The sequence below is a fragment of the Empidonax traillii genome, unplaced genomic scaffold (assembly GCF_003031625.1).
Source record: "Empidonax traillii isolate 1590-97213 ecotype Southwest subspecies unplaced genomic scaffold, ASM303162v1 scaffold1377:size231680, whole genome shotgun sequence".
Classification (NCBI taxonomy): Eukaryota; Metazoa; Chordata; class Aves; order Passeriformes; family Tyrannidae; genus Empidonax; species Empidonax traillii.
Window position 1 is genome coordinate 99,884 of NW_020956570.1, and position 22,653 is coordinate 122,536.

The 22,653-nt window shown below is 35.8% G+C and overlaps 1 protein-coding gene across 1 annotated transcript in view; it reads right to left on the reverse strand.

The window, feature by feature from the left end:
• Window positions 1-22,653, reverse strand: part of ESR1 (estrogen receptor 1) — a 154,982-nt gene that overhangs the window by 50,184 nt on the left and 82,145 nt on the right. Inside the window, 1 exon segment of the mRNA XM_027906936.1 lies at window positions 14,187-14,303. Within this exon segment, the coding sequence (XP_027762737.1) occupies window positions 14,187-14,303 (117 nt within the window).

Here is a 22,653-nt window from a genome sequence, read left to right on the forward strand (position 1 = left end):
TTCACAAATCAACTAGATGCTAAAAATGAACAACACTATTATTTTTAATTCATCTGAAAGCTTACCACTGGCTTTCCTTCATCTGAGAAAAAAAATGTGGTGCATTGAGCAAAGCTGAACATAACCAGTTTGGAGGAGATGTCCCACACAAATTTATTTTTTGCATTTTTATTTTGGGATTTTAAAAAAAAATCAACCAACCAACTGGATTTTGTAGAGACTGAATCTAAAAAAAAGTCAGTAAGAGTATGCATTCCATCTGCATCACATCACCAGCTTTTATGATCACAGACAGAAAGGTTCTGAATCTGTATAATGAAAAATGTAAGTACTTCCAAGTCTCCTTCAACTTAATCAAATTTTATCTCTATTAAATAGAGAGAACAGTGATGCACAGTCACTAATTCCAAAAAAGGCAATTCTATCAGGCTACAATTTCACTGCAAAAGTACAAAAGTTCAGTGATACTATAACGGATTTTTAAAATATCTGAATGCATTAATTTGGATTCGACAGTTCAGCCAATAAAGGGACTTGAATGCCAAGTGTTACGAAAAACAATATTCTACAAAAAATTGAAGTACTGTGCATCCTGCAAAAGCTTGAAAACAATTTCCACATGAGTTTTAAAGCTACAAGAGCCAAGATTTTCAAAGGCAGTTTTATAAAACTTCATATGTAAATTCAGACAGACTTTTAGATATGAAGACATGTTTCAAAACTGCTAAGTAATTACATAATCAAATCACCGGAACCTGATCACCAATAAAATTGCATAGGGACAGTAAAATTGCATATGCCATTCCCACAGCAGGAAAGTTGGAACTAGACGATCTTTAAAGTCCTTTCCAACCCAAGATTCTATGATTCTATGCCTGTGGAAGCAATGTTAACCAACAAAATAACTCACTAGTGTTTTCTCACATCATTAAAATAAAACAAAAAATAAATTCCAGATTGTTAAAACAAAAAATCCTGAAATAAGGATTCATCAGATGAGCACTGAATCTCAGCTATCTAATCACCATTTTTTATTCCAACCTACTCCTGATAACAAAGATCCACCTTTATGTCTTCAGTATTATATAAAATATTCAAGAATACTTAGAGGACCAAATAAATTAAAATTTGCTTGGCTCTGTGTGAACCATAGAATAATGATTTTAGATTTGAAGTATAAATAATCTAAAACTATTCCAGTTAAATATATTCCCCATGAACTGCTTTATATAATATTATTCAATGCCTTTATTATTGAAAATTTGGTAGGAATATTTGTCAGTAACGAATGGTTATTGGTTGTAATAAATGGGAATAGATTTGAGAAAACCCAGTAAACTTTACTTGGCATCAAGACTGAGACAAAATGATTGTTTGACAAAATTGAAACAGCCAAGATATTATATGCCCTTCCTATTGTTCAATATTCTGGAAGTCCTAAACACAACTGCTATTGCTTTTTGTCTTCGTTGCAACACTCACCTGCTGTGCAGAACACCTACCATGCTATTTTCAGTAACATGGTAAAAAAAATGCAAAAGCCCTTCATCTTCTCTTTCTCCATACACACAACATTCACTCTGTCTGTTCACACGAGGGATGGGTATTAATGTGGAAACAGCCTGCCATCATAAAGCCTATTCAGTTACAACCTATTTATTAACCAATCTCTTGTGCTTCTTTTTGGTTTTGCTGAAGTTCTAGATAGCTTTCCAAAAGCTGCAATCAAAAACCAAAATAAAGTTATTGTCTATAAATAGCAGCTTTCTCTGAAGGTTAAAACCCTCGGGTGCATTGCATGTTTAACCTTATCTTGTTTACCTACAAACACAGGGGGGAAAAAAACCAAACCAAAACAAAACAAAATGCCAAAACATTCCTCAACACTTTTTTAATGAACGTTCCCAACATTCAGTAGAGGTCTAGGATTTTTACTTCATGTATCAGTGGTCATCAATCACTGAGAAAGCTCCAGGGACTTTACATATGGAACCCAGACTCACGAACACGACCTGTCCTTGATCTGGGATCTTCTGGATCACCTCAGAACAGATGAGATGTCAGCCCTGGCAATGTCCACAGCCTAAAAAACTCTGGCCTTTTTTTAAGTTTCTGTTTTAAATACATTTCTGTGGTTCAGCTTGCAAACAATTTGCAAAATATTCTAGTGTGATGACACATATTTCACGGTGGCAACAAAAGCAAAATTTTTCAGTTTTCTGGAGGGTAAAGGATATTTATGATCATACCATAAAGTGGTTCAATATGGGTGACACTAATAAGTTCTGTATTTTCTGATATTTGAGAACTTCATTTGCTGTTTTCATCAACCACCAATACACTTTACTTCTATACATCATGATTGTGTATATCATACAGAACCATCAATTCAATTGTAGCTCTTGCTGTGTGACATGCACAAATTACCTATAGTTTGGCTGAGGACATAACTCTCATTTTATAGAAAAATGTAAGTAGGTAGAATGCGACTACATTAGTGGCAAGAACATTATCTCTTGTCTTGCAATAAGTGATAATTATGTCGCAGCTGTGTTATTTTCCTCAGAATATCCCATTCAGTAAAATTACGTTGTTTATCTTAGAAGAACTGTACAGTTACATGAAAGTATGATAATTTACAATCATCACCTCCTTTCAAGAAATTTAGAAGTTCATTATCATCATGTAGCTGGACCATAAAAATATATTCACTTCTGGAACACTTTCCTCTTTTAACTCTGTAGAGAAGCACAACAATCTCTCCAAGATGGGTAAAGGAAGCACATGCTGTGCAACTACAAGTGGTGGCATATTTGACTTCAGAATTCCAGGTCCATACAGTGGGATGAGACAGTGTTTTATCTCAGAAACTGCTATATAATGTCTATTGGAAAGAGGAGGTTTTACATCATATTTTATAAACAAATAATTTTATCTGTTATTACATATGCTTTCTATGTGTATAATTAAGATTTTGTTTCCTCCTGAGGGAATATTTGGAAAAGAAAGAGAATTGGTGAGAGCTCTCACCCTATCTCAAGAGCTTATATTTGCAGAAGAATGGGGGAGAAGAACAAAAGATGTTCTTCACTACTCTTTCTTATTTCTTACTCTTCCTTACACTGAGCTTTCAAGGAACTGCTTTGCTATTTCTCCTTTTAGCCCTGGAAGATCAGGCTGTAGCACCTAAGAATCACAGTTAAAGTAAAACAGATAGAAAGAAAAACTGAAACAGATAGAAAGAGAACTGATGGAGATCTGAAGGAGGAAAGACAACTGAACTGATGTGGCAAATGGGATTAATTAATGCTTCTAGGATATAAATAATAACAAGGACATAATTACTGGTTTGAGAAATAATTCTACCTGTTGCTTGCAAAAATTTTTATGTGTATAAAATTCATATAAGTGTATAACTTTATACACTTATAGAGGTGATACACTCCAGGTTAAACAATATCTTTTTTTTTCTTTTTTTCTGGGATATCTTTCTTGGCTCAGAAGTAACACATGGCATTATCTTTCTTTTTAGGCAATGACTGAAACAACTAAGTCTAACTTCCTAAAATACTTGCTTTACAACGTAGCATTCAGTATATCTCTGTGCCTTTTCCCTCCAAAAATTTTAACTGCATCCTTGCACTTCTTGAGCTTATACTGCACTACAGATTTTTAAAGTACTAAAAGAATAACTTTCTAATCCTTACCTCCTTTCATGGGCAATGCCTTGACAGAAAGAACTAGTCACTTGTCTTTCTCTACAGAAACACCATTTAGGGATGCATTTTTTATTTTAATAATATTTTTTAATATGATCTATGGCAAAATTCATAAGCTACCATAAAATTCTGGGTTTATTAGTTTTTGTAGTTCTCATAATATATATCATCATAAACTTCATGTGGGTAGAACAAAATGTAGCTGGTCATAGGTTGCACCTGTGACAAAGCTGTAGCATCTCGAACACATTTTAATATCTTTCACCTGAAGATCCCAGGGCTCTTTTATTCATAATGTTTTCAACTTCTCAAATAACCCAAAATGTTAAAATCAATGTAGAAAGACTGAAAAACACAGTAAGCAAGCAAGAAAATAAAAAGCAACACATCAGTCACCATCAGTATACCTTACTCATCTCATGTTGGTATGGAGGTGTGTGTTACTTAACAAATATTTCAATCTAAAACTTTATCACAGAAACATTTTTCTTGCATGTGCTAGCCCTGATGCATGCACAGGCTAGAAAACAACTGTAACTCAGTTGCAAACAACTGTGTTACCTGTAGATACAGTCTTGGCTTAGACACTGTGATTCAATGATAAAAGAAAGGCTTTTTAACAAAATAAGAGAAGATGGTTTTCATGTGAGTGTTTACATATAGTCACAATTTGAGTAATGGCACAGTAGTTTTCCAGTGTTGCAAGGAGAAGTTACATTCATTCCAATTGCTTCCTTAGGTTACCAGAAGATATCAGATTTAGAGGGGAAGTCCAGGGAAATAAATTCATAAACTGTTAAACTCTGTGCCCTCTTTCTGACAAAGTACCATGAGGGAAGCGACATGCTATTGAACTAAAAAGATGTCAGATATTTCAAACCATACACACAAAAAAAAAAAGTCTAGCACAATACCTGGCACTTTTTTTGTCCCCTAATTTCTTGAAAAACCATAAATTACATGGAAAATGTTTCACTACTGTTCACTACCTTTTCAATGCTACCAGTGCCTTGCCTCTCACAGTTCCCACAAACAGTTCACTCAGGTGGTAATAACAGCACCAGTCACTGTCCCCGTCATGGGCACAAGAATGCAATTACTGCTTGAAAGTCATTAACAAATAACTTTGAGCTGTACCGCTAATGGTACATGGGCACCACTCTTCAAATCAATGCAATAGTCAGAGATCTACAAAATAAACTCCACTTTATACTTGATAGACATTCAGATAGCATTTGAAGCATTTAAGCTAGTGGAAGCAAAGGAGATTTGGAAACCTGACATCAAAACATAAAGGTAAGCTAAGTGTCAGAACTGGAGAACTGAAGTTCAGATTCTAGGCACCAAACATATAGGAAATAGCTCATTCATACCAGAACTGTTTCATGTCTTACTGTAACTATTGTGCAAAACAATAACTTATAATCCAGGGAAGACACTCTAAATTAAAAACTGTCTATTCAGAACTTAGATTTTAGTTTTCATGGTTTTTCTTCCTTATTTGTGGCTTCCTGGTAATACCAACATTTACTTTTACTGTTGCCTTTCCATTTCAGCAACACAGTTATTGCAGTTCCAAAGAGAAACAGTTTCAGAACAGGACTGGTGATACATTATAGTACAGGACAACCCTAAGCACAGGAAAAGACTACAACACCTAGATTAAACAGAATTACAAAAAGAAGACATTTGGCTCATAAATAAATTTGAGGAGGAGAAAAGTCAGAGTGTGGATAGCAAGTGCGAGGATGGTGTGGGAACCTGCTGAAACTCTCCATAGCCATCACCATAGCCAGTTTGTGGCCACACTGAGGAGAGGAAAAAAATCACAGCAGAACAGAAAAGAAATGATTTTTTGGTTGGTTGGGGTTTTTTTTGGTGGGTGGATGGGGTGTTTGATTTCTTTGTTTGGTTGGTTTGGTTTTGGGGTTTTTGTTTGTTGGTTGGTTTTTGTTGTGTTTGTTTGTTTTGTTTTGTTTTGTTTTTCTAGGAGGACTGCAAAAAGATAGATCTATGATTGGTTTTGGAAACAGTGATGGGTAAATGGTTTATGAACTAACTTCCCAGTCAGGAACAACCTTTGAACTTGCGACTCTTTGTCCATGGTTCTGCGCTTTGTCAGAAGATCCCAAAGAGACATTTGACACTTCTATAGAGATGCACAGCCTTGCAACAGTAACAGCCTATAATTTTGTCAGTTTGACAAAGGAGGTTTAAAAATGTGCTTGGAATCACCTTCTCTTCTCAATAAAATTGTTGCTCTTCAAGACCAACCTATCTCATCAGAATTCCACTAAAAATTGCCAGAGAGAAGAAATCTCTAATGTTTCGTTTGACATTTAGCTTGACAATGAAAGACTAAATGTACATGATAAGATACAATAAACAAGAAGGTACCCTTCAGAGAGGGAGAGAGTCATTTGCCCAGTTCACGATCAGAGTATTAAGAGAGAATGCACAGAACAGGCCATGGCAGAGATGCCACATGAATCCTTTATATGCAAAGGAAGAAAACCATATTTTTCTATGCCAGAAACCTACCTTTCTGGAAATGAAGCTAAGGTTGAAGAGGTCAAAAATCCAAAAGCCTCTCCTCAAATGTCCTAATATGGGAAGGATTTACTAAAACGTTGGAGAAAATCTCTGGGACTCAGTCCAGACTCACTTTGGTGTCATTGCTGCCACTGGCAATAGTGAGGGACTGCAAAAGGAAAACAGTGTGAACAAGCCAACAGTTCCCTTACAGGCACAAACCTGAGTGTCTAAGCACAACTGGCATTAGAGTCCAAACGGTGGATGTAAGCTCCCAATGACCTCTTATGGTAATTTCACTTTACAGATAGGTTTCATTAGGTACATCTCTGCTGAATTCAATGGCTTTATAATGCTTCATTGGAAATAAAACAAAATCCTACAGTTTCCTCTGAAACATAAGGTCACTGTAGCTGCTGTTCATAAGTAGAAGTCAATAATATAATTATGTTCTTGATAGATTAATAACACATTGCTGTAGCTATGACTACAATGTAGGTTCTAATACTGTAATGTATCTCAGCCTGATGGTCCTTCCAAGGTGATTTTGAGACCTTTGAGAATTTTTCTCCTTGGTTCTCTCTATAGCAATCGATTATTTGGTTACAGAAAAGTAACACAACTTTCCAAATTCAGGCCTAATAGATACTTCTTTTGAATATGATTCAGACAATCACCCCCTTATTTTATATCAATTTGTCTTTCAGAAAATCAACGAGAAATTTAAATCAAGCTGAAAACCCAGGTGGGTTGACAATTACTTTAAATGAGAAACATTGTCTGAAATCTTCTAAAACATTAATCAGAATTTAATGTCTAACCTCAAACAGCCCTGCCTCAAGTGACAGTGCTTAATAGCCTGGCTTCTGACAAGGATATCAAGACACTCAGTACTATAAATATATAATAGATTTGTGTTCAGTCTGTGCACCTGGATTTTGCAATCTTTTCTATTCCTGAGTGAATGAATGCTATATGTGAGAGTTGTTTTCAAAAAAATATCTCTCATCCCTTTCCAAACTGGGTTTTTTTTCTCCTCTATAATCAGGACTATCTCCTATTAGAGAGAGAGGAAGAGTGGCCACAGTGGGGGCTTAGATTCAGACAGTCTGGTTCTACTCCTAGCTCTGTCACCGCTTTGCTCAGTGATCAAGTCTCACTACATTTCACAGTGCCCCATAACTCTATCAACTAAAATGCAGATCATAAAACTGATCTTCCATGTTAAGTTTTTAAAGACCTGGTGACAAAAAAAAATGCTGTGAATAAGCAGGCAAATGTCACTTGAGGTCTCTAATGACTATTCATAGTCATTTCACAGTTTGAAAACCAATGATCTACTAATTAAAGGTGAAGGTGCAAAACATGATTCATCCTAATCTGTATTTTGGCATTCAATATTTGGCAGTCACGGTGCATGTGACCCATCATTCAAATGAATCCCTTTCAGTGCTGAAACTCCTGCACAAGTCATAATAAGTTTTGGTTACAGTCAGTATGGTAACAGCCCCAGTTTTAGGCAATATTTACAAAGAGGCCATAAATAGTTCAGGGATCACAACAAAGTCCTTTCAGGAACATTCTTTACCTACACCTCTGCCATGATTTGGGAAAGCCAGTAGTTTTAAGAGTATCAGTCCACTGGTATAAATCTCAAGGACAGCAAGAAATTTTATAAATTAATTAAATTAATTGGGTATTGAAGGTATTTGACCTGATACACAGGACTGAATGATAGAACTGAACTGTAAATGCCTAGCCAAGAGAAGAAACAGAATCATAGAATCACAGAATCATAGAATAGTTTGGGTTGGAGGGGACCTTAAAGATTATCTACTTCCAACCCCCCTGCTGTGGGCAGAGACATCTTCCACTACACCACGTTGCTCAAAGCTCCATCCAACCTGGCCTGGAACACTTCCAGGGATGGAGCAACTTCTCTGAGCAACCTGTTCCATTGTCTCACCACCCTCACAGTAAAGAATTTCTTCGTACTATCTAATCTAAATCTACCCTCTTTCAGTTTGAAGCCATCCCCCCTTGTCCTATCACTAAATGCCCTTGTAAAAAGTCCCTGTCCAGCTCTCTTCTAGCTCTAGTACTCTAGGAATTACTCAAGCTCAGTAAGAAGACACCAGCTATTCAGACCTGCATAGGCTTGCTCCAAACAAGTGAATGCACAGTGACACCCTGAGGTACCTGTAATATGAACAAGTGGTAGACAGAGCTGGAGACACAGCAAAGACCCTAGATTTAATTTTAAATTAATTAGCAATTTATACGGGGACTGTTTCATCGCTATATCTACTCCCAAAAATATCACGAATAAAATAATTCCTACGTAGGAATTCTTAAGTATGAAAAGGACAAAAAAGAAAATGTAAACAAGTATACAGATATAATCAGCTTTACAATCTCAAAAAAGTGTTCGATAGTAAGACATTAGAAATTCTGCAATATTTTCTTTTTATACATATATATATAATTACAGCACATAAATAAGCATAAGGCAGTTTGTCCCATTTTTACCTCACATTTTGGGACTGTAAAGGTCTTAAACAGCCATGTATAAATTCAGTGTCAAACCTCTTTTGAGCAGGTGGCCTAACAAAAGACCTCCTGGAGTTCCTTCCAGCACAGATCATTCTGTGAAGTGCAATAGGAAGATAAAGTCCTTTTGGTAAAGGTGTTCACAGTGGTCTCTCCCTTTTGGGGGGCAAAACAGTGGAATACCATGTTTGGGGACAATTCAATGGCAGCAATCTACTTTGAATGCATACAAATTGGGAAAAAAAAACATTTCCCAAAAAATCTGGTTTCAATTCTGCCATTTTTTCCAGAAAACTGCTGTAAACTCACAAAACTGCGCTTCAAGTGTTGCTTCAGCACATGCTTTCAGCCCATCAATTACAACTTTAAAAAGTACATTTCCTCATACATTTATCAGGCCCAACCTACACAGTTATTTGGCTGAGTACAGAACAGTATGTCTAATAGATATCATAAAGTTTTTCCTCAGAAAACCCACAATTGTTTCACATCCACTATCCATTTTCATTCATTCACTAATTTCTCCTTATAATATTTAATTAAAGATAATTACACAGAAAACTAGAAGGCCCTGAGCTCTTCCAGTGGTTGCATCAGACATCAATTTACCTCTACTTTTTAAAATTATTCTAATAACTCTCTAGCCTTTTTGCATGAATAAATATAGCATTCAGCAAGCAAGCATAGCTCTCTCCATTTAAAGACAAAAATCAGCAAGGTCCTTCTCTGAGAGGATGGAAAATTTGCCAAATGTTTTTTCTTTTCCCTGTAAAAATTTATCTTAAACTTCAGCAAGACTGTCACACTGAACTGGACTGAATTCCATGTGATTACAGGGGGGTAACTATTTCAAGAGAATGTAAGAGAAAAACCTAAAGGCTCCAGTGTCTAGGACTTAACGAAAGTTCCTACAGTCACCAGGCATGTGATTACAGCACCCTGTTACAGCAAACACAGACTTTTATTCCCTGGGCTGTACCACAGTGACCTCTGAAATATTCTCAGATGCTTTGTGAGGGCAACACTGAAGGATGTAGGCTTCAAGTGCGCTGCAACGATGGACTTTCATTATCACAAGAAACAACATTCAGAATCTTCTCTCTACAAGATGAAATTTCAGGTTTTCCAAAGACAGTACATACCCCTGATTATATACATAATTGCCATCTTGATCTAGCACATGAGCACTCAAATCCTTGATTGCCACATTTCACATGACTTCAGGTTTGGAAGCTATCAGCGTTCCATAACTGAAAGAATTACATAGTTTTCAGGATGGCTAAACATAGACTATCTTGTAAATAACTGATTTTTCATTAAGGATCTAGCATTTAACATTCTGGCACACTTTTTCCATAGCCACTGATTCCACTAGCACTGTGTTGCTCAGATCACAAAGAACATTTCATGATAAATCTAATCTAACTTGTCCCACATTGAAAGAAGGGGATGAATGTATCATGCTAATAACTAGAAATCCTCATTCACATACCACACTATGAAAACACTTATTAGTAAACAGGAATAAAAATAAGGTACTTTTGGTTCCATAAAACTAGGTTCTTTGGAGCCAAGTCATCCAAAAGTCATTAAACCAACGAAGAAATGGAAAACCAGGTCCATATTGGAGCAGAGATCACCTGCAGTATACACATGGTTGGAGCTTCAGGGTTGCAACTGTTGTAACAACTCCATTTGGACGATGGGACTTCCCCCATCATGTGAAAGAGTAAATTGGAATATACTTTTCCAAACCAGAAGAGAAACAATCTTCAAGAAAGCATGGGTGGATTGTAACAAAAACAAGGCTGCTCTTTTGGGCTACTTAACAGAAGAGGGACACGATAAAGACTTTTGTTCTATGTGTCCACTTCATCCTCATTTACAAACAGGGGAGCACACCCTAAATGATACCATATAATTTTAAAGTCTTCTGGGCTTATTCAGAGAGTGAAGCATTTGGATAAAATATAACAGCTATAAATTGTGCCTCAGATGCTGACTGCATCAGGAGAGATTCTGGCAGTCTGACTCTTGAAGAAGCATAGTTACAAACTTGCAAACATAAGAGGAGAGAAAGAAAATAACTCTTCAGTGCTGAAAGACATTTTTAAAAGATGTAAGAACAGTTGAACAAAAAAAAAAAATCAATAAAATTTCCACAGAAACTCATAAATAAATGTTCTTACCACACAGCTCAAGAGCCACTTGAAGCCTGCATTTTTTCTAAGTGAAGCCCCAAAAATATATTTCAGTTGTGTTCACTCCATTAAAAATTACATTACTTTTCTATGCTATTTTGTGACCTTCTTTGAGAAAAACATCAGCAACCATAGTCTATATCCGATGTTTGGAATTATTCAGAGACATTTAATCAAGATTTTGCCTACCTTCCCCCATATTTATTGAAACTCAATAATTAATATCAATTATTACTCAGAAGTTAAATGACAGATAATAGTCACAAGTTAGCAACTTTGACAATTTATTAAGAAACCTCAGCTAATTTAGTGCAGAAGGAAAACTGAGATTATATTTAGAGAGCATAAATATTACAACTGTTTTCCACTATATCTAGAAGGCACATCATCATAATCAAACTGTGGAGACAGACATAGAAGTGCAGTAAGATACAACTGAATATTCAAACATATGATACAATTAATGCCTTAGAAAAAGGCAGATCCTTCAATATGAGCAAGAAGAGATTATTTAAATTAAAAGATTCAATCACAAGAACTATGAATTATTAGAGAACATTGTTAACCACAGAGCTACATGGTATAAGCATGTTGAAGGAAGGTGTTATTATAGGATATCTATTAAACAGAAAAGCTTAAGAGATCTCCTCAGAGAAAACAACAATAACAAAACAAATTTAAAGGTTAACATTTAAAGTTAACCAGATGGCATAACAAGCCTGAGAGAGTTAAAGAAGTTTTTGGGTTATGCTCTCCCGCACCTGGTGTAACTCTTGGGGATGGTCCTGTGAAGGGCTAAGGGTTGGACTTGACCATCCTTATGGGTCCCTTCCAACTCAGTATATTCTGAGATTCTGTAATCTTCATCTAAGAGAAATGTGACAATTATAAAGGTCTACCTTTAGAAGAAAAGATTTTCTTTCCATCACATCTATGCAGACAACAGGGGATCAGAAATGACTCCAGAAGGATCTTGAATACTTTATTTCATCTACTTTACCTTCTTTGAATACTTCATCTGCAGGCATGCCAGATTTATTACGTGCAACTGAGGAACCTCAAGAATTTTTTCCAAGACGCCATAAAATAAATATTTGTAAATTCTTGTCTATGAACCAGTGATGGACTTCGGTGTATTATTAGTGGTCCTATAGGAGCAGATACAACTTACGCTGATCCTGATCTCCTTGTGTTTAAATTGTGAGTTGAGTTCCTTAAAAAACAAAGACCAAAAAAAACCCAACAATCCACAACCAAAAACCCTCAGTGACTATTTTTGACCAGCCAGTTGCTGCAGTGACCATAGAAATCTTACAGTGTTGTAGAAGGAATGAAAGAAATCCAGAGGACTTTTCTTAAGTGAGGGCCACTGTATGAAAACAAAAATTCCAGAACATCTATATTTCAAAGAAAGTTTGGAGAGAATTAGTCTCTTTTTTTTGCTGCTTTAATGTACATAATAATAGTTGAAGATTCTTTACAGTTTTTATGTGAGCAAAACAATTACATGTGGAACAATCAAAAACCTATTACAATGTGCATCTTAGAGAAGAGTTATGAAAAACATAAAACTGCTACAATGGATCACTAATTAAATACATGTAAGCATAGTTGGATGTAAATGTGCGAAGTGAAAAATGTAATATCATCAATGTAAATCATAGTTATATATCCTAATTATCATCTGCCATATGTAAAAAGGTCAAAGCCAAAGCTGCATGGCACATTTATGTATGGGATTTTCCGATTTTAGTTTGCCTTATCTGAAACTCTAACTTCTCCAGATCATAGTTGGGATACTAATTACATACATCTTACTTTAAAGAGTTCTGGCCATATATACCGGGATGTTAACACAGAAGAAAAGAAAACGTCTGGATCAACAAACTAAATGTCATGAAAAAAATCAACTACTCTCTTAAGTGTTAGAATTAAAAAGAGCTTTTACACACTCCTCCCACTTGCTCCCAAAACTGAGATTAACAAAATCAGTCTCGGCTCTTCGCTAATCCTTGAGTTAGAAAAACGCAGATGCAACCTTGAAATGCATCAACAGCTCACCAGTTATCCTTTACTCTTTCCCCTTCACTCTTTCTCCCAAGGTTCCCAGACTTGGCCTACCTTGACTGGACTTAGAAATAATCATTTGTTGCAGAAAGGACAAATATGATGAGCTACTTCTCTCTCTTGCTCCAGATTTTTTGTGACATAAGTAAGCATTAGGTGTGCCAGAGAAAGGGAGAGCCACTACGTAATTTAATTAGCTCTTTTCACACAAAAGGCATGGGATCTAATCCCTTCTCTTCTGAGCACTTTGTTAATTTTTTCCTATAGATATAAGTTTCAATACAGCTACTGATTACGCTTCATTAATAAAAGCAATCTGATATTTTTAGTGGGCTACAACAAGGTCTTCTTTTGCTTTCCAGTGATTATGAAATGTTATGATTACCTGTTCTTTAATGTTCTTAATTTTTAAGAGCACGGCATTTTCTAAAGGATTAAAAAGAGCTAACTTCTGTCTGCTTTTGACAAACATAAGGTACTATAACACAGAGGAGATAGGAAGGCATCATGATCGATCCAAAACTATGTTACAAAAGATTCTTTTTCTCTGACATCATTATTACATAAGTATGTTCCAAGAAAGTGGTATTTATCTCAATTTTTATAAAACAATCCTTTAATATGGTTGGATTAAATTAATTCATACCTAAAATATGCGTACAGTAATGGAACTGAGGAATTTACTTTCCCTTCCAGGATTCAAAGAACAAGTATTACATATTCAGAAGTTTATTTTAATGAATAGGGACTAATGTGAGCCTACCAGTGCTCTTCACACTGAACTGCAAAATGTTGCAAAATCTTCTGTTAACTTACATTCATCAGAATCTGAAGTCTACTATGGGAGACCAAAAAACCAATGAGTTTAAAATAATTAGAGAAGAATTCTAATTTAATTGAAGTCAATGAAATTATTTCTGATGCAAATTTGGGCAAGATAACATGGTATTGGAGAGCTTTTAATTTTTTATTTATCACTCTCTGATTTAATACACTTCATCTTAATAAAATCAGTTGCTTTCTCCTTTAGTTAAAAACCATAACAGCTGCCCAATGAGGTTAAAATACAGGAAGGCAGACAACAACGCTGAGGATTTGTTGATGGCTGTGTACATACCACCTTTCATCATTCCCACTTCATAGCATTTTCTCAGTCGACAAGCCTGGCAACTCTTTCTTCTGTTCTTGTCGATGGTGCACTGGTTAGTAGCAGGACACATGTAGTCATTGTGCCCTGTAAAACCAGAGGGAAAGTAAGGACATGGTTATACACAGATACAACAAAAGAGATTGTAACAGTCCCTTGTTCTTCACTGAGTATTTAGTACAGCATCTAACATCTTGGGAAGAAGGTAAGATTAGCATCATAACCTGTCATAAAAGTGTTCATACAGACTGTGAACTAACATCTCTTCACCACACACTTATTCACAAGTTCTTTAAAAGTAAAAACACAAATTAAAACTTCTGTAGGCTGATTAAAATAAGGAACAATTGAAGCAGTCTTGAAGGAGGATAGATTAATATGAACAAGTGCCTTGAATTCCTTGATTTTAGCCTAAGAAATACAATGCCATCTGGTTTTGTGTGCATGTTGATGTTTAACAAAGAGACTGCACAAAATGAGGTTTATAAAATTTAAAAGGTCTATGCACATAAGATTTTATCTACTACAGTATGGGGCAGTTAAGAAACAAACAACAACATAAAATAGAAGCAACCATTGTTAATTAATGAATTTTACCTCTTGGATAAATGTCACTAATTCCAACTGCATGTCTGATACATGCAAAAACCTTTAGTCATGACAAATTCTAAAATTATCATATACTGAAACCAAGCTTGCTACTTGCATCTTTTCCTTCAGAGCTCCCCTTCCTCATTTATTAGCCTCTACATCTCGATACTAGTAACAAGTCTTTTTAGTGTACCATAATTTGTTACTGTCAACAAATCTCTATTCTAATCTCCTCTTAAAAATGTGTGCCTAAATCTGCTATAAAATTATTTTCCAACCATAGATAAAGTTAAGCAAGGACAAAAAGACTTCAAAATTATCTCATCGGTGCTCTGTATTCATCTGAACACAACTAAGGTACAGCACACAACAACAAAAAAAAATATTGCAGAACTGTTTGTTCTTTCTTTCAGGTCGAGGGATCAGCTTGAGGTAGAGTGGAGGTTTGACAGAGGCCTTGGTCTAATCAAATCATCTATCCTTGACTACAAATTAGAAAATAAAGTAAAAATTACTATCAGATTACACTAGGAACATCTGCTCTCTAATGCTGTATAACTAGGATGTCATAAAAATAAGTAGCCAAACTGTAAACTTGTTAATAGGGGGGGACAGCTGACTACACACTCTCTCAAAGAGATAGAATTATTATTTTTTAGGTCTACTGGACAGAACAGCATAATCCTGGAAAAATATGATGCTTCACTCCAGGACTGAGGTAAAAAGGCGCAACTGAAACACCACTTCAACGCAGCACGAAAGGCCGTTTTAATTTTCAGTTCCTCTGGTGGGATACAGACTGTTCTATATCTGATTCAAAACATTTCACATGTAAGGAAAATAAAATCAAGTCAGAAAGAAAATAGCCTCAACCATGTATGTAGTATCTACAGGGAAAAGAAGCAGCAAAAGAAAGACATGTTTTTAAGAAAACGCACTTTTACTGGGTCATACTAAACAGCAGCAAAAGATTGTAGCACCTGACCTCAATCGCCAGCCTTGTTTCATAAGCCAAGCTCAGAAATAGCATGAGATAAAGATGGAAAAGTTTAATTACTCTTTTTAAAAGCAAAGACAGACTTTGGCAGAGTAGCTAATCTTCTTCCTAGTGAAGTTAAAAGGTAAATTCACATGGTGAATGATTGCAGGCTTTGAAAACAGCAAACAATTTAGAACACCATTTAGGTCTCTCAAAAATAAGCAGATAAATGTTCCCACTTAGGTCAAAGCTGAACATATGCTTACTGCCTTTGCTGGACTGGTTGATGCTCATAAGATCTTCAAAGGAAAAAAAAATTAAGTGACTATGTACAAACCAAAATCAAGTAGAATCAATATCAGCAGGGCAGCCATCATTTTTTGCAGTGCTTATGTGGCTGATGACCTTTTCCTTTGCTCTGAATCTACATTTCCTTATGCAAACTGTGTTTGGAACTAGGCACTTGATTTGTAGAATAGTACACAAAATCATCTTATTTGTAACAGAGCTACAGTTCCTACATTCATATTATCATATTTTTCCATTTGAAGAGTTTATCATGAATTTATTTTTATTTTAAGGCTAGCATAATTTGTGTGTTTTCATACACGATTTGCTGTCTAGACAATCCTCTGTTCTTTCAAAGTGCTTGATAGACTTCATAGAATAAAGACTGTAAAACTTGGCTGCAAAAAAAAGAATATATTAGGATATATTGTGTCATATTAATAGAACAAGAGCAATTAACACAGAATTTTTTTTAATTAAATGTGTAAACATTTGCCATATTATATTACAATAAATATCAAGATTAGCTGTAGGGAATGGTTAGTTTAAGCAACACAAAATTGTACAAAGAAATTAAGAAACTAATATGTGGTGTGTCAGCTTAAGAATGCTTAATGACAACTTTACAAAGTCTATAAAGTAATCTTTTTATTCAAGTGAATTTTGTGTGACATCTTAACTGAGATGGTTGCATTGACTCATCATGCATTTTGAAAAAACCCAGTAATAATTATTATCCTTTTATTAATATGTGCTTTTCCCTTAATTATTCTTTTATTTTCAATCCTCAAGTCACACATATTTCTTAAACTATTCTTTATCTAGCTGCATAAGGCAGCTACCAGGTTAGCCATTACCTTTGGAAGCATCAGATCATTCTGTGATGCTATTCTGTGGAATTAGCAACATTTTCATATGTTTCAGCCAGGATGAAAGGAAGGCTAGAGTGTAGATTTTATCCACACCTTAAGGTGCCAAGCAAGTGACAGGTGGGAAGACTGCAGCTGAAAAAATAAACCTTGAAAAGAATAGCCCCACTAGCAAGAGGAAAATTTACTTAACAGCAAAAGGAAAAACAAAAAATAGGCATCTGGACATTTTGCATATGCTAACCCAGTAAAAGCAAATGTTGAATGAATTAAAATAAAAATCTACACAAATTATAAGTTAAAGGGCCCCAATAAAACTGCACTGATTGGTTTTAAAATCCCACTCTCTCCTAACAGATTTCACAGATGAACAGAAGGTTATGCCTAATTCCTTTATAAGCACAGACACTCAAATTCCCAGCTTAATTACCCTCAGACAAGGTCTCTGGAGTTGGAACTTGAGTTCTCTTAGCAACTACCCAGGACTGTTGAGGAGATTAATCTTCTTTCTGGTTTTAAATGAGCAGCACATAAGTGCACGTCACAGTAAGGAAAAGGGCCTAGAAGACTGTAAAATATACTTCATTTGCATCCAGTGTGGAAGTCCTCCTTCTACACATATCTCAGAAAGAAAGATTATGAGATATCCTGAGTTGGAAGGGACCCGCAAGGATCATCAAGTCCAACTTGTGGCCCTGCCCAGGACCATCCCCAAGAATCACACATTAATCACAGAATTACTGAAGAATGAGAAAGGAGGAAAGGTTAAAACCTATATATTCTGCATTACATCCTTCAACTACGTCATGTAGCTTCTACACCGTGTTTACCTTCTAGTGTCTTCATGTATGCATAGCACTGTTCACATATTTTTTCCTCATGACAAATAAAAAAAGATGAAAATACAGATCCAATCTCTACAAAATCTGGCAAGGAGTGTAACATCAAGTTTCTGTTTCCCTAGCTAATAAATCACAATTGGTTTAAATCCTTGGCACATGATTAAAACAACAGCTGTGTTAAAGGGAAAAACTCCCACAATGTATTACTCACAACCATCTCAGTATGATCCCTCCAGAGACAAAAAGCATTTTCAGAGAGAGCTGTAGGCAAGTCATGGGCATCCTATTCCCATAGACTTTGAATGAATATCTTGTATTTTTAGCTTCCCAGAGAATTTGATCTAAAATGGGAAGGGGTAGAATTCTACTACAGAAAACTCCCACAACTAATATAAAGAAGTTAAAAGTATTGCAAATTACTCATGTGCACTCGAAATACTAGCACTAGCAACAAGAAAAGTAATATAAATGCATTTTTATTACAGTTATAACAACAGGTTTGGATCATCAGTACCTGAATGGTTCCTGGTATAATGTATTTTTCAAGGAGCTGTAATGTAGTTATCCACAGAGTACTCTTGCAAAGAAATTGCAAGTATTTTTATTTTACTGTGGGGATGAGGGGTGTGATAAAGGATTCTCACTGCCCAGGGCGTGCAGCGGACGTGGGCATTTCTAAGCACAGTGACTTTTCTGCACTGAAATCTGTGAAACTGAAACTTCAGTGCAGTCAACTGCTGGTTTGTTAAAGTATTCTACTACTCTTTGACATCAGTATTTTGTCCAAAAAAAGACTGTTTTCTGCCTACGTACTGCTTTCTCATGTAAAGTAAAACTAGTCATTCTCTTCTTTAATTTACTGATATATATCTGTGATCCTTGATTTTGCTTGCTCATACCATCCATGCCATCCATAATACCATGCATGCTCTGTAGTAGAGAAGGGTCAACTAACACATCTTAGTCTCTTTTCCTGCATATGTCTAGCCACATTTTAAAGTGGGGAATAGCTGTGCTATTTGTAACAAAGGAAGCCCAACTATTTCAACAATTTGTCATAAAATTGAATCAAATATTTGAGAGAAATACATAATCTTATTCAAAAGATTCAGGCAATAAAGTATTCACTGCATCTGCTACTAAATTATACCAGCAGTTAATCGCCACTCTAGTTCTAAACTAGTAACATACTTAAATAAAGCTTGTTAATAGTCTCCTTTTGGAAATAAATTATGTCATGTGCTTCCAGTACATTTATCATTTTAGTTATTTGACGCAGTTTTCTCTAGTTTGATTTCCACTTTTCAAAAGTGACTGCAATGGACAACTTAACCTGCAGAAAGTCTGAAAGCCTGTGGGAGTGAAATTTATGGAGCCATTTTAAATTAATAAACCCACCTCAGTTAAAGGAGGTTACAAAAACATTTCCTGTCACAGCCTCTAAAACAAAGTGGAACAATTAAGCACTTTCTTGCTGGACAAAAAAAATTACATGTTCTATTGTAATTTTTAAATGTAAAGCTCTTTTTTTTCTTCCATGTGGATATTTTGAACTGCCGACAGGCTCAGCCCTGAGCTAGGAATAATGTGAGTTTCCAAATGAAATATTCATTAAACACTTGCAACATGCAATACTGTTTAAGATTTTTTTGTTCCTTGATATGGCACAACATTCATATTCTAGAGCAAGCAAAACTCCGTTATAGATGGATACAGGATACACTAAGTACAGCTTCTAAAGGGTAGAAACTTTGTCTAGGAGGTGGGAAAAGCTTTGGAGTTGGCAGCGAAGAACCAGTGATCATTTATAAAATCAGATAACAATCAGTGAGACTTCTCTACTCTCTGTGTTGCCCAACTTCAGAAAGGTTTTCAACATTGCCTGGGGTGGCATTTCATATGTCAGCTAGGAAAATATAGTTTAGATGATCTCAGATAATTAGTCTCAGGGAAGAACTATCAGAGTTCACTGTTACAATGGAAGCTGATATTGAATGAGGCTCCATAATGTCTGTCCCAAATCCAGTACCATACAGTGTTTTCCTTACTGATGGGTAGTGATTGGAGTATTAATTCTATTAAATGTTATTCATTTGGGAGTGACATTTATATGTGTTAGAAGAACAGAGAAAAGACCAGAGTCCTCTGCTAGACAGACTGAAATAAATTGCAGGAGACTACAGAATAAGAATTACAAATTATCTTGGCAAACTGGAGATAGCACATGGGGAAAAAAACAACATAAAAGTAATGACTGGTACAAACCTCTGCATTAAAATGGGAATACTCAGATGCACAAAACAAGATGGAAAAGAAGTGGTTTCTTCTCCAGAAAAGTATGCTTGAGTTTATTCTACATCACACATTGATTATTGATTATGAAAAATGGGATATTTTAGTAAATAAGGCAAACATTACACTGTGATGCACGTAGACAAATACCACCAGCTGGGCTTGTAAGGTAATGCAATTGCTCTCTTCAGTACTTGTAAAATACCATAGAGAAGGAAATAGTGTTTAAAAAAAAAAAATAATAACAGTACAAAATGGTGAATCTCCCAAAAAGAGCAACTAGAATTTTAGAAGTTTAGGAAACAAAACCTATAAGAAAATGTCAAATAAACTCTGTTTCTTTGGGTTAGGCAAAACAGAACAGGTTTGGTGTTTTTTTTTTTTTTTCAAGTGTGATAGCAATCTTCCGTGCTTTAAAGGCTGTTGCAGAAGGAAAGAGAACAATTTGTTTTCTGTGGTATGACTGACAGGAGATCAAGCGATGAGCTTAACCTGCAGGAAGGAAGATTCAACTTTCATAGTAGCCTTCAAAGATAAGGAGAAAAAACATTGGATCAAGCTACAGGTTTTAAGAAGCAGTTCAAAAAACATTCAAATGAATTGGCAGCAGTTGATCCTATCACAATTCAGAAAGATGGACTGGAGCTCAAGGTCCACTGCAACCCTATGAGTTGCTTAGGCAGTCAAAAATAAGGAGGTATCCTGGATACATCTGAAGTCACTACTTTATCCATTCTGAACACAGCACTTAAAACTCGATAGAAAATCACCACATTCAAAATTGTCTTACTAGAAAAATAGAGCTATTGACTCTTACCTTTCAATAGCACCCTAATTTCTGAAACAAGATCATCATCAATTAGACTGCTGGAATTTAAAAAGCAAATTAGGGGACAACGATCAGAGCACATGCTTAACTCAAGGGATACTGATGAAAAACTATGAAAACCACAAAAGTAAATAAAAAGTTCCAGAAGAATCTGGCTGATCAGGTGGCTAAACCCAGGTGGACTTTCCAAATACACATTTTCTAGCCTGCAAACTTCCAGCAGTCTCCTAGCTCTCCAACTGCAACCAGGAGTTTTCCACCTTGAGACCCATCTGCAGCCCCCTGTTTGTTGGCTGCTAGTCTCACTTAGGTACATCTTCTGTAGTTTGGCTGACAACCCATAGTACCAATGTACAAGCAGTCTTAGTAGGGAGTTTCTGCCTTCTTGGCTGCAGGATCTGAGCTGTTATAAAACAGATTCCAAAAATACCATCAAAATAGAAGACAATAATGGAAAATAAAGGGAAGATCTCAGAAACCTCCCGAATTGACAATACTGGAATTGTTGCACTGCACCATTACCTAAACACCCACTTATTAGACATGTTTTACCAGTAAAATTCTCACCAACTAAGATGAAAATATGTATATATTACCACCCCTCTTAGCATTACATACTTTCAACAAAGTACAGCTCTATCACTGTGAAGTTCAAACAACTGATAACACTTGAAATCGACTGCCAAAACTCTCCTACTTGATGTTCAGAAGGCATAACTGTTAATTAAAATCCATGTTCAAGCCACACAAGTAAAATACTTCCAACTTCAAGAATTCCTGTACTTTGAAGATCATTATATCTCTGTGATCAAGACACTAAAGGCAGGCCTCTGGAATCCCTCAGAATGGGAATCTGATTTTCAGATGCCAACCTGTTCATGCTGGACTGGTAATGCCTCCCATGACTGAGTAATTTTTAACTGAATATTTGTGAAATATACCTGATTTTTGTCTGAGTATACAGCTATAAACAAAAGCAGAGAACATACACCTGGAAAACATCAGAAGGTCTTACGAAGGGGAAATGGAACTGGGGATTTTTAAAATACTTCAGCACTTCTGAATCCGAGAAACGCTCCAATGTAAAGAGTGACCCTGGTTTGTTCTGAATCCCTTGTGCTCCCACTGGGGGCTCACAGCCCCCCATATGTAAGCATTTGTTGGATGTGCACCAGGGATAGTATGAGTAATTCCTTCCTGGCTTGTGCACTTTATTGGCTATCCAAAAAACCAATAAAATTATAAGGGAGAAAGAATGTGTGAGTCACAAGGGGATTTTTAATTTGTAAATGGCATTTGTGAGGCTCATGTTGAAATACATCATCCAATTCTGCAATTCAAATTTTAGCAGGCTGTTATGGGTATGGGGTGGAATCAGAAAAGGTAGAAAGATAAAGGACTCACTAAACAGAAATATATACAACAGGAAACTGAAATATTTTAGTTCACTAGAGATATCAAGGTGATTTGATTGTAATGACTTAATTTATAAGAACTTCTCACAGGAGACAGTAGTTACCATGTCTGGTTCATGGATGTCATGTAAAAGCAAAGTAACACACACTAGAAATGTAATTTTTTAGCAGATGGGAGAACAAATCATTAGAATAAGCCTCTCTTGTAAGAAAGTTCTTGAGCCCATAGATAATGGCTGGGCATCTCGTAAACTATTCAATTCCATCAAGTTACTGGGTTCTGTAGATGGATAGCATATAAAGTTTATATTGAGAGAAGAGCAGACTAAATA